Genomic DNA, 12848 nt, shown 5'->3' on the forward strand with positions numbered 1-12848 from the left:
GGCTCGCATTGTGAAAGAGTGGTTCATGGAATGTAAAACATCATTTTCACACCACAGTCCAGACCTTAAACCCAATCAGAACCTTCGGGATGTGCTGAAGAATACTTGCACAGTGGTCCCATTCTCCAAGATCATGGTGAAAAATGAACACAACACTGAACGCAAATAAATCTTGTGACCTTGCAAAAGCTCATCAAACCAATGCCACCAATGTGTGTACTCCTGTACTAGTAAATGCTGAAGGTAATGAAAGTCTCTGACAACATTCCTTTCTTTATTTCACACTTTCAGCACTATGAGTACTGGTAGTTTAAAACAGGGTCTTTATAAGGAAAAAAAATTAATACTTTTTGGGCAAATTGACTAAATATATACCAAAAATATTTTGCATATAGGTGTTTCCCCAATATATTAATGATTCAAGATACAATCACTCCACATGACAGATGTTTGGGTACTAATTTTCTCCTAAATTAATAATTCACGCACTGTTTATTGAAGGAATCACTCTATTGTGTGACAACTGTTGCCAGAAGCCCTGTTTTGTAGAGGGGCTCCTTGATGGAACACAGTGCTGCACGTTTGTTTCTGGCCTACAGGTGGCAGCATTGCTTACTGTGTGAACTCTATTAAAATCCTATTAAAGTCTCAGGGCCAACACCACCGTCTTATATACTGATAATACTAGTAAAATACCCACTGCCTATCATTTTGTTATTTTAGAAGTAGGCTCCTAACCTGTTTATACATGAGAAAAATGATAGATCTTAGTCTGAGGCCTTGATTTCTAATCTGTACTTTACATATATGCATTAGTTTGAACAGATGCAGTTTTTGTGATAGCTATAGATGAAGAGGAGAAAAAATTACATGTAATCTAAACACATAAATATGCTTTAATTTTATTCTGTTTTCTATTTTTTGCCTTTGAAGATAATGAGATACAAAGTGTAGCAAATTTCAGCTAAGACTAGTTTTAATACTAAATCACTTCATAGAACTAGTGACGTAACATTTTTAACAGGTCAGTCTTTTTTGGAGCTTAAGTTTTTTTTTTTCTTCTCCAAACGAAAGTAATTTTAATCAGCACAAATATAACTGCTCTCTTTGCTGATCTTTCCTAGTGCGGATATATCCAAGTATGGATATGGACAGTGCCAGTTCGGTGGTGCTGCAGGCCTTAACTCAGGCGACCAGTCAGGACACGGCTGTGCTCAAACCTGCAGAGGAGCAGCTCCGACAGTGGGAAACCCAGCCTGGATTTTACTCCGTTCTTCTGGTAAGACACAGTTTAAAAAATGCACACTGCATGGAACGTGACTGGCATATGGAGACGCTTTATCACAAAGCCCCAATTTCACTTTTTCATCTGATTATTTTCATTATTATTATTATTCAAGCTGATTATTCACTCAACTTTGATTCATTGTTGGCTCTTAGAGACACAAAAACTGCATTTGTAGTCCTCTTTTGTGTTTTTATGTGTCATGTCTCACTTTATCTAGAAAAATGCCTGTACGTCATGGCACCAGGTACAGTCAATCAACCAGGGGCAAGGTTGAAGTTACATGCTTACTAAATTCAGTCTTGGATAAAAACATATCCCATAGAGACTGCAAAACTTTGTAAAATCACTTGTGTTCCTGTGTCTTCAGAAGAAAGCTGTAAGAACATTAGTTTTGCCTTCTGAGGCCTCCTGTGTTTGCACTGAATAAAGAATGACCTTGGAAAGTGTGACACTTCCGCTGCAAGAGCACGTCGGTGTTATCATAAACCCAGTGTGTATTTCAGCTAGTCTGGGCGCAAATGGGGCAGAAAATATTGAGTGACTTTTTCCCTGCTCACATCAAGACTTTTAATCAGGTTATTTTTATCTTTGGAGCAACTGTTTGTGCAACAAGTGAACGCCAAAACGAGACTAATGATAATTGAGTCATAATTAAGAGCCGAGGGTAGGGAAGAGGTTGGATATGTGTTTATGCAGCAAACAGGGCATGTGCTGTGAGGCTTTAATTTGCCTGCAATTAGTTGAGTTAAACATCACCTAAGTGCGTACCTGTTGTTTTTTTTCTGTTTTTCCACCACAGAGCATCTTTAATAACCACATGCTCGACGTGAACGTGAGGTGGCTGGCTGTGCTGTACTTCAAAAATGGCATCGACAGATACTGGAGGAGAGTAGCACCTCAGTAAGTCTTTTCTCTTGTCTTAAATCGCTTCCAGCTCCTTGGCGTCGCTTTCGCAGTGTTTTTCTTCGATCTTTGGTCTATCATCTTCATCCCCTCCTGTCAGCCTCATCCGCTCTATCTCTATTCAACCTTAATCTTTCTCCCTGTGTTCAAGGATTTACATTTTTCCTTGTTCCCCTCATCTCCCCTGTTCTCATTAGGTAGTGCCTACCTCTATAACTCTCCTCAGCCTCTTTTCACAGCTGATTATTCATATTGTGTTCAGATATGAAACCTTTTCTGCCCGTGTGTGTCTTTTTGTTGCCTGGTGGTAGATTGGCTGAGTATTCAAAGCCAAGCGTCTGTCCTTGGATACCCGACGAGAAGCCTTTTGTTGGATTTTAATTAAACATTTGCTCTAAAACTTGCGGGACAGCAGTGGCCATAAGTAATCAGTTCCACCTCAGCAGTGTGTGGACACTGTTTGACCGCTTCGGAGTATTGCTCTTCTCGTGTTTCTTCCGAAAGTTCTTCCTAAAGTTTCACTCTCATCAGTAAACTGAATTTAATTTACCAAAGTGCTGTGCAGGGGCTTTAGCCCCTCAATTGTGTATCCGATTTCTTTTGGTTTTGTACCATTAATCCAGCTGCTGGATGCAGCATCAGGTCACATGCTGCCACCACAGAACAGAGTGGACACATTACTTTGTATAATGCGGCTAATAGTCATTTATCCCATCTCGGCTCATTGCTGATCACTGTAATTGTGTAAACAAGTTAAGATCCCTACACTTTAGTTAGTTTCCTCTGCTGTAGTCCTAATATATTGATGCTAATATGTGATTTTAGATGATGCTGATGCTCACATGTTCGCATGGAGCCATTTTTGTTGTGTTTTCTAGTGTTGACAGTTCAAGACTTCAGGTATAAATGGTGCATTCTCTCTGTTTCCTGACTTATTAGTCTGTTCAACCCTAGAATGAATCTGAATTCATAACCTGAGTGCGTAAGGTGTCCCTCGATGGGGGACGTGATTGTAGTCAAGTCTGCGCTGATAAAGAGACACACTTCTGACTGTGAGCGGGTTCCTTCTGGAATTCCACATTTCTTTTTTATGTTTTCATAGGAAGGGACTGGAAAATACTCGTGTACATTGTTGCATTTTGCATATTTCATACACGCGCACTTGGGCTGACACAGTTTTATTCACAACCGAGGCAGCTTTTTAATGTATTCCATGCATTTCCATCCCATCCCTCTGAGAGCAATATCTCATTAATACCTCAACACAAATGTGGATCATCTCTGCAAGTCTGCAGAATACAGAGGTTTATTACATCAACATTCATATTAAAACATTCTTTCCCAGGTGTCATGGATGCGGTTTGTATCCAGTGTGTATTTTCACGCTCGACATGAGTCCGTTCACATGGGTGTATGCACACAGACAGATGTCTGTTCATATTTGATTGTGGTTGCAGCTTCACTCCTGGGCTTTGCTCTGTCAGGCATAGGTGGCCTATAGGTTTGGACCTTTTTAAAGGTGTTGAGAAATTATGATTGAAAAGATTAGCTTGACATTTAGCAGATGAAACATAATTCTAACCTGTTACTGGCAGGTGTTTTCCCGTCTTCCTGATATGTTACTTTGCTTTGGAAACCCATTTGAATGTAACTCCCCCCCCGACCCCCGCCCGACTTCCTCATTGGAATAATCCAATTGGACGTGTTTACATGCTCTTCCATAAACCCCGGTGCACATTTCAGTTCCATCCAGTTTATTTTTGAGTATGTGAGCATGTTTGTTGTGTTGCTGCCTGTTCCTGTTTTCCACATGCATGCAGATAAGGGGAATACATGCATGAAGACATGAAGACCTTGGAGTGTTGGGGAGAAAACAGGGCGTCTTATTCAGATTTCTCATGAACAGATCTGCTCTTATCTGATGAAATATATCACATCATGCTGTTTCCATGGGCAGTTAATTGATGTGATCATTCCAAATAACGGATAGTGATCGATTCCTCTGGCTGTGGGATAGGACTAGAGGGGCTACATACATGGAGACGTATTTCTTGCCCTACTGCCAGAAGTATCTGTGCTGTAAATCTTGTTTTAATAATTCACAGCCTCACCCCGAGTAATTTTGGTTGCGCCCATATTTTTCCACTCTGCCCAGGGTTACAGCATGATTCATTCCTTACATCAAACGCTGTCTCACTTTATCTTGTTCCAGCAGTCGTTGAAGTAGGCGAAAGTGGTGGAATTTTGGTAATTTCAATATGTTTTTACAATTTCGCACCATCACAGTTTTGCATATGCCCTCACAACTTCTGGCAAAAACATTGGCTGATGCTGCAGAATTCCACTTAGAACAGAGCAGAGAAGTTATGTCCTGACTCAACTCGGATTCCAGCTCTGCAACAACATTACACAGGGATTTAAATGGCGCCGTAACAACTTGGCAGATGTGTCATTATCATCATCATTTATGTTTGAAGTCAAACATTGCAGATCACGAAAAATAAGTCTTACTGGCACGATGGATCATCAGCATTAGAGAAGACTCTTGCACGAACCGTCTGCTTCATTTTTAGCTCAATGATGCGTTTTGATGTCACCAAAGGTGCTCCAATTGGTGCCGACCTGAAAGGGCTTTGCTAACTAATGAGATGCGAGACACTTGAAACGTGTTGGAGACATTTGTCAGTGCGCAGACGTTCCCATTGGACTGGTCAATGAGGTGTAAATAAATCTCCTGCTTCCAAAACATCCACTTTGCTTTGGTCAGTTGATGTCACCCCTTCCTCTCACTCTTTCCCTGTCTTCATGGTTGCCTTTCTGTGTGTTCCCCACCCACAGTGCTTTATCAGAGGAGGAGAAGACGTTGCTGCGCGCTGGTCTGATCACAAACTTCAATGAGCCCGTCAATCAGGTTGGTGAAAAGAGAGTGGCATGTTGCTCGATAACATTTTATTGATGGCTTCAGATATATGACCAAACCTGCAGAAGGTTTTTTAAAAACAGGTCTTGACTTGATCTGCTAGAGTTCTTTTCTGGTGGTCCCAGATTCTGCTGCTTGGTTCAGATTTGAATCCCTGCAACTGCCTTCACTTCACCTGTTTATTTACATTTAACCTGACATGGATACATGACTTCAAACAAGCCGAAACATAATGGGGCTGTTTGCTCTGAATCCCAAAGACTATTATTTCACTTTTGATGAGGAGTTCTCGAATGTTTAGAGGCTGCAATTATCAATGGATACACTGCAGGTCAGCTGTGTTACTCACACAAGGAAACGGAGAACAAGAAGTCTGGCCGTTCGTTTGATGAAGGTGCTTTGAAACTGGATTCAAAGCCCCTTTTAAACAAATGCAACAGCTTTGCGATGTAAGTGTTAGACTGAGTGTCGGTGTTGGGCAACAATTATGATCACTGCCTGTGTATTTCTTTCCAGTTTGAGGAAGACTCAGTTTTTCTGACTCGTGTAAAATTTAGCACATCATAAAATGTTTTGGTCACGCTAGCTAAATTAGAGCGACAAACAAATGTAGCCACACAAAAAAAGGAAGCCTGAAGATGTAGTGCCCTATTTCTCCTGCACAGAAAAATCACACACCAGAGTCAAGTTGATAGAAGAGATGATGAAACCACAATGCAGGCTGTTCTAAATATTTAGACTCATTAGCATTCTGTTGTGTAAATCTGTGAATTGGAGGACCCCCTCCAAGGATGAAGAATTACTGTGTCCTCTGTTTAGTGAGACAGCCTGTCCAATTGCTCTGTCCTTCCTGCTTTTCTATGCCTCCTACAGACTTTAGACCTTGCAGCATATGTCCTCTTCAAATACATATGGAATCATACATTTAAAATTCAAGGCTGATTTCCATTGCATAGTTAAAGAGGAATGGCATTGAAAGGACCACCTTTATGTAAATATGGATGAAATGCTCAACTATTAGTGCCCATTTTCAGGGACTACTTTGAATAAAGCACTTAAAATGAAGCTGTAATTTGTATTCATTTTAACAATAGATTTTCTTTTAAACGGTTAATAGATTAAGGTTACGTTTCTTTTTCTATGTTTCAGTCAAAAAAACGTTTGCTGTATTCTTGGATATTTTAGCAGCTACTGATTGTTTTATTGGAAATGTTTTTTTTTTAATTGGCTTCTACTTTAACGTGAGCAGAGGTGTGTGGATAGCCTCTTTTATGGTTTTTACTGCAGCCAACGTAAACTCAGTGACGGTGTAGCTTGTCTCTAACATACGAGGAGGGGCGGTCCTGAATCGTGGCCATCCATCCTGGTCTCTCCAGCCTGTATTACCGCAAGGCAGAGTTGTCACTAGTATCAGGACAGACGGCTTCCATATAGCAAGCAATGAATGCCATAGAAAAACCTTTTATTTGTCGATTTTTAAACCCCAGAAGGGCTTGTGCTTCATCACCAAGCTGGGAAAAATAAATAAATAAAAGGAAACTCCTGAAATGCACTCTAGCAATGACAAAATAGCAAGTTTCTTGCTGACGAGCTCAACACCACATAAACTGAAGTATACATCAGGAGACCAATATGGCTATTTAGGTTGCATGTAGAGATTAATGCTGTTAACCAGAATGGTTATCCAAACTTTGGTAGGCTGGGCATCAACAGGGTGTATTTCTCTGTCCTGGCCCAGTGATTCCAGGGAAAGGCTTCAAAGTCTCCTTGATAGGTGGATTGACCATAATCCAGAGAACAATTTAAATCAAATATTGCACTCAGTTAAGATTTGTTTTTCCCAGAAATTACCGATTCTTCCAACAGAGCCACCTGCTGCCTGGTAATATTTCCCCGAGGTCATTTTTTGTTTTCTGTCTCTGTTTTACAACAGATAGCCACCCAAATTGCGGTGCTGATAGCCAAGGTGGCCCGCCTGGATTGCCCCAGGCAGTGGCCAGAGCTCATTCCCATTCTGCTGGAGTCAGTGAAGAGCCAGGATGGCCTGCAACAGCACAGAGCGCTGCTCACCTTCTACCACGTCACCAAAACACTGGCATCCAAGCGCCTGGCGCAGGACAGAAGGCTTTTCCAGGATGTAAGTCCACACTGTTGCCGCTTCTATGGGAAACCTTTTGGTATTCTTCCCCTGTAGCTCATTTAACATAGTTTGTGGATTTTGTCCCATGTGTGCAGCGATGCCGAACGCCGGCATAAAACTGAACCTTGCCATAGAATATGAAGAAGAATATGCTGGTGGTTTTGGCTTCATTTCTTTGTCTGTGCTGTCAGATTTTTATTCTCGCCCTTGACGTGATTCCATGGAACGGTGCTTGATTTTTCACTTTCATATTTTGCCTCAAGGAGATGCTGTTTAGCTGCTGTATACAACTTTTCAAAGCTGGGAATAGTGGCAGCTGGGTTCTCGGCACACACGTTCGATTGCAGGAGCAAATTTGTTGCAAAATTTGTTGCTACATGTAAATGTTGTAAAAGAGTAAATGCTATTCAAGTTGTACCAACACTTGGACCAGGGAGAGCGGTGTGATTGAACAAGGGCACAATATAATCATTCACCACTCACCTATTTTTTTGGAAACCTGAGCCTGTTCCACTCTTTTGCTAACTTTTATCTACTCACTGCATGACAGGAAGAACGCGGCAGAGACGGAGAGACGATGCATTAATGCGCTGCTGCCACATCTACTCCCTCCAACAGTAAAGTGTTCCCAAGCAGTGAATCTTGAGCAAGAGAAATTGGAGTGGAATTATTCTTTTTTTGTCTAAAATCAAACAATCAAAATACTAAAAAAAATAGGTCTGGGCAATAACAGAAAGCTATGATTCTTTCAGGCCCCCACAGACTGATTATTAAATGTGAGCCAAACACACAAATAAATGATACTAGTACTTTTCTGCCTGCACGTGAACCATCCTGATAAGCAAAATCAGTTGTCCCGATGAGCCAGAAGTTCAAACACATGGCAGGAGGCTGTTGCAGAGGCAGTTTGTCAATTGATATATAGATATTTTTGGTTTCGCTGCTATTTCCAGCCACTGTAGGGAAATGTGTTGGCTGCAGTAGGTGGCTTTTTTTGGAAGGAAGCCCCAGCGCATGCTTCTACTGCACCAGTGACCCATAAAGCCCCTTGCTTCCACCTTGTCACCCTGTGACTGCTAGTCACCGATAGCAGCTGTGCATTGTTTGCCCTGCACCCCCCCCACTGCACCAGCCCCTCTTTTATGCCTTGAGATACCAAACAGACTGTGCACCTGCCAAATACTGGACAGCATTGGAATAATAGTTCCAGAGCCCACTTTATTCAGCTGAAATGGCCTTTTAAATATTCCATACTGCTAAGTATGCTGAAAAATGTGTTATTCAATTAAACTTTAGTGAGGACGATGCTAATGGTTGAACCCGCTACAGACATTTTTCCAGAAGCCGGTATATCAAATGTAGGCTGTACAGTGTAACACCCACCACGTTGTTACCAAATTTACCAACGACGGCTGTGAGTTATCGCAGCAGGAATGCACTTTTCTTCAGAAGAGAGATACTCCCACTGATGGACAGGAACACAATCATCAAACCCGAATGGATTTATGTGACCACACAGAACAGATCGAATGCTGTTTATTATTATTATTTTTTTGATGATTCATTCGTACCTTCGATTGTTATGCTTCCGGATCGCTGTGATTCATATAAAATTGTCCTTTTTGTGCTGCATTTTGAAATGTCAAAGCTATTCTACACCGTTCTTCCATCCTGTTGCATTTCAGAGGCATCTATTCCTCACAGCATCTCCATTTACGGCGTTGTGATCCACAGTTACTCAGTTTATTCTCCTAATGAAATTCGAGTGACTGCCACTGCACAATGTCACATTGAAGTTCCCTGCATTAGTTGATTTCAATCTTCTTTTATTCATACATCCATAATAACAATCGATTGTCTCAGGATACTTTATAGAACCCGGAGCCTGAACCCCCCCCCCCCTCGGAGCAAGCATCGGTACATAAACCTGATATATAAATGATACACAATGAGTATTGAACGCTACACTGCAGATTAATAGTGGATAAGAGAATAAATGGAACCAGCCAAGTGGTGAGCGGACGAGGGGACAGAGCCAAAGTCATTGACAAGCTGCCTGGATGGAGCACGTGAATGGAACAATTTCGTTTTTGTTTTTCTGCATGGTCTTGATTTTAATACATTTTGATATTGCATTACTACAATACCAGTGTGAATAGGCAGCAGCCCTGAAGTGACCCCAAACGTGCAGAAGAACATTATACATGGAAATAACATAACTTTAGGCGCAGTGTGTTGTGCATACAGAAGAAAATGTGCGCTCCTCCACTCGAAGTTTATGGTCTAATTTTCAAGCTGAGCTCAGTGAAAAAGCAATGAAAGAATTAGCTGATACTGGGAAAAAAGATGAGGGCAAAAAGCAATTTTAGTGACCTTTCCTGGAGCAATGACTTGTACTTCTGTACTGGGGTGGATGGGGAGTCAGAGCCAGGCAGGCTGGGATATGAGCCTCAAAACAGATTTTATCCAATGTTCAAGGATGTGGCTGCATCTGTCAGTGATTGTCCAACATAAAAGTTGGATAGAATGTGACACGACTTTTCTGGCTGCACATCAGACCCCTCATGGCCAGACTCTGATTTAATGAAAAATAATAGCAAATTAATCAAAAACAGCAGCAATAACGAATACATTGCTACAGTGTCAACAGCCAAGATGTTTTGTCTCATTTCCGTCAAACAGCTTAATCCACACGTGCAGCTCGCCAAGCTTAGTTCCACACAAGCTGGACTAAACCCACAAACCCTAATTGTCTGAGTTTTGGGGCTGTTTGAACTAAATATCATGGACTGGAGCTTCGAAGCCTCTTTTCAGATCTTCTTTAGAATGGATAAAGCAGGCCACCCTAATTAAGTTAAGGCTGGAAAAACAGCTTTTAACATTTATAGTTATAGTGGAGATGAATAATAAAATTGCAGTTTTGTCAGAGAGCTTCATAGGTATTTTCTAAACATCTTAAGATTCAGTTACTTTCCCGAACTAAGCATCTTCAGCCAAGATGCTGATACACTTGGATGCAGTGAACCTGGATACCTTTTCCAAGAACTTGGTGGCTTCAGTATGGAACAAAGTGATGGTGTTTTGTTTCTGCATAGAAATAGAGGGAGAATATTCCATTAAATGGGTATTGATGAAAAGATGGTCAGGGGAAATGATGTGTAGATTCTGGTATTGCCTTGGCTTGTGAGCTCTTCCCTGTAGATTTAGGAAATCACTTGGTTGATAAAGGAAAATAATTTACATTTAATGCTATTTGGCTTTGTATCTGCCTGCTCTTGTGAAAGTATACAACATTCGCCCATGCATTCACCCAAATGCACAGAGGTCACACGACCGCAGAGACTTCTGTCACAAACAAAACAAATGTGGGTAGGAAAATTAATTGTTCTGTGGAAGCAACAGCATTGAATATCTGTTTTCTTCGAGTTCTAATTGGATCAAAGTAAACCCTTGGCTGTGCTGGTATTTAAGGAAACCCTTAATGATCCCTTGTACACTATTTATTTATTTGTCTGGGAAGAAGCGTTTTCAAAGTATCTTTCTAAAAAAAAACATGCTGTCGGTGTATTCAACATCAACATAAACTCACAAATTCAATATTTTACTTCAGTCAACAAAAGTTTCCTCTCAGGTTTTCAGGTTTGATCGAAGCGATGCACATTTACGCACTGCAAATACCGATGGACCAAAAACAGATGTTGGCCTGCAATATTTCGTTAAACTACTCTATTTCCTTGTGGAAATGTAATGATTTCCTCTGGCCTGTTCATTTCTTTTTATAGACGAACAAAGCAAAGCGTTATCCCAAACTCATTTTTATCCCATGGGTGATTGGTTATATTGTCTGTGCGACAGGGCCAGGCTGTATAAATGGAACCATTGGTACTTTTCTCTCTGCTTTTTGATGGTCTTGTTTTCCTCCTAACAGAAAGCTTCACCGAACAAAACGTAATTGGCTTGGATTCAAATAACGTTACGACTGTAACGGGAACTTCATTTAGAGCCAATTTACATCTGTGACTCAGCGGGCCCTCCTAGCTCTCTGTGTGTTCGATTTTGTGGGAGAATATTGCGCCCTTGCATATTTATTGTCATCATTTTACAGAGCTGCTAGTCTTTTTGATGAATATGCATCCGTGGGCTGATGCAATTGATCGGTTTTCAAGATTCAGCAGCGAATACCTGCGTGTGATGGGCCGGTTGTTTGTGTCTGTCTCCAGCTGGCATCGGGCATCTACAGCTTTGCGTGCTCTCTGTGGAGCCACCACACAGACTGCTTCCTCCAGCAGATCTACGCCAGAGACGAGGCCGCTGCACTGGGCTCGCTGGAGAGGACACTGCTCTCCCTTAAAGGTATCAGATGCATTCACACACACCCTGCATCCTCTACAATGCAAGCCAATAATTTATTAATGGCTCAAAATAAAAATCGGGCGCAGCAAAATGCGGTTTAATAATATATTTGTCCGCTCTTCCCTCTCAGTGCTTCGTAAATTGACGGTCCATGGATTTCAAGAACCGCAGCAGAATATTGAAGTGATGGTGAGTATTCGTTCGGCTTTGATCGCCATAAAACCTGCTGCTTTTTGTGTTGAGTTTGAATAGAGAGTGAGTCCTGTCCCAGTGTGCGAAATATGAAGGCTTGAAAGTGCCTTAAGCCTTGAGGGGGGTCTGTATAAACTCTTCCAACTTCTCAAAACTGTTAATTTAACTTTAGTCCATCTCTTACACATCTCTTCCTTATTTAAAATGATGACACATGAAACATTTGTCAACATAAAAAGAAAGTTTGATAGTTTTCCTAGACTGGGGCCGTCAATAGTCTAAAAAAGCTTAACTAAGACAAAGTCTCTGTTATAACTGATCCCTCCCACTCTTTTTATGCTTTCTGCCTATGTGACTGTAGAACTGATTTATATTCCTCCCATAACTCATCTTAGTGCTCCAGAAGACTTGAATTCTTCTATCAAACTCTTGGGTCCCTTGTGCAACGTGCAGATGCATCAATCTTAATATGTACCCTTTAATGCATTCCTAGCTAACCACAGTCTAATACTCCATTATTATGACTCTCAGTATCTGTCATAGCTGATGGTTTTATAATAATTCAAGTTGTGACATTTAAAATGTCATTTGTCTCGAGCCATCCCTGGTTATTTTAGCATCTGCTCAGTAAGCAGACGTAATGATTTTTGGTTACGCGCATGCTTGTTTTTGTCTCAAACGCTGGTTGTATTTATTGTTACTCCATTGAGTAATGTTATTTGGAAAAAGTGCTTTGGATGAAGGGCAATACACCGTCTCCCATCTTCACAGTGGTTCAAAGAATCATTTTTCTGTTTGGAACAGCAATAACTTGTGGTCACGCTGTTTAAATATTCATGCGAAGTGTCCAGCTTGGAGCGAGCTCCCTTTTACACAGAGACAGCAGCTGAAGGTTATATGATCCAAACAAACAAATCGATAATGATTTTAAATCGGATCAACAAATACAACTAATAAAAAAAAAACAGTACCAACAAAGTTGTCCTTGGTTTGGCTCCACGCTGTCTTGCTGTACTGGCGGTCAGTGTCGCTTTTGTGGTTCCCAAATCAAG

The 12848-nt window shown here is 41.1% G+C and overlaps 1 protein-coding gene across 2 annotated transcripts in view; it reads left to right on the forward strand.

Moving 5' to 3' along the window:
* Positions 1–12848, forward strand: part of ipo11 (importin 11) — a 61625-nt gene that overhangs the window by 2173 nt on the left and 46604 nt on the right. For both annotated transcript variants that reach the window (XM_057031982.1, XM_057031981.1), the window contains 6 exons: positions 1125–1279; positions 2088–2188; positions 5030–5102; positions 7045–7248; positions 11472–11604; positions 11735–11793. In XM_057031982.1, coding sequence (XP_056887962.1) covers positions 1142–1279; positions 2088–2188; positions 5030–5102; positions 7045–7248; positions 11472–11604; positions 11735–11793 — 708 coding nt within the window. In that variant the 5' untranslated portion in view covers positions 1125–1141. The remainder of the gene's footprint in view (positions 1–1124; positions 1280–2087; positions 2189–5029; positions 5103–7044; positions 7249–11471; positions 11605–11734; positions 11794–12848) is intronic.

This window comes from Takifugu flavidus, chromosome 5 (assembly GCF_003711565.1).
Source record: "Takifugu flavidus isolate HTHZ2018 chromosome 5, ASM371156v2, whole genome shotgun sequence".
In the NCBI taxonomy this organism is placed as follows: domain Eukaryota; kingdom Metazoa; phylum Chordata; class Actinopteri; order Tetraodontiformes; family Tetraodontidae; genus Takifugu; species Takifugu flavidus.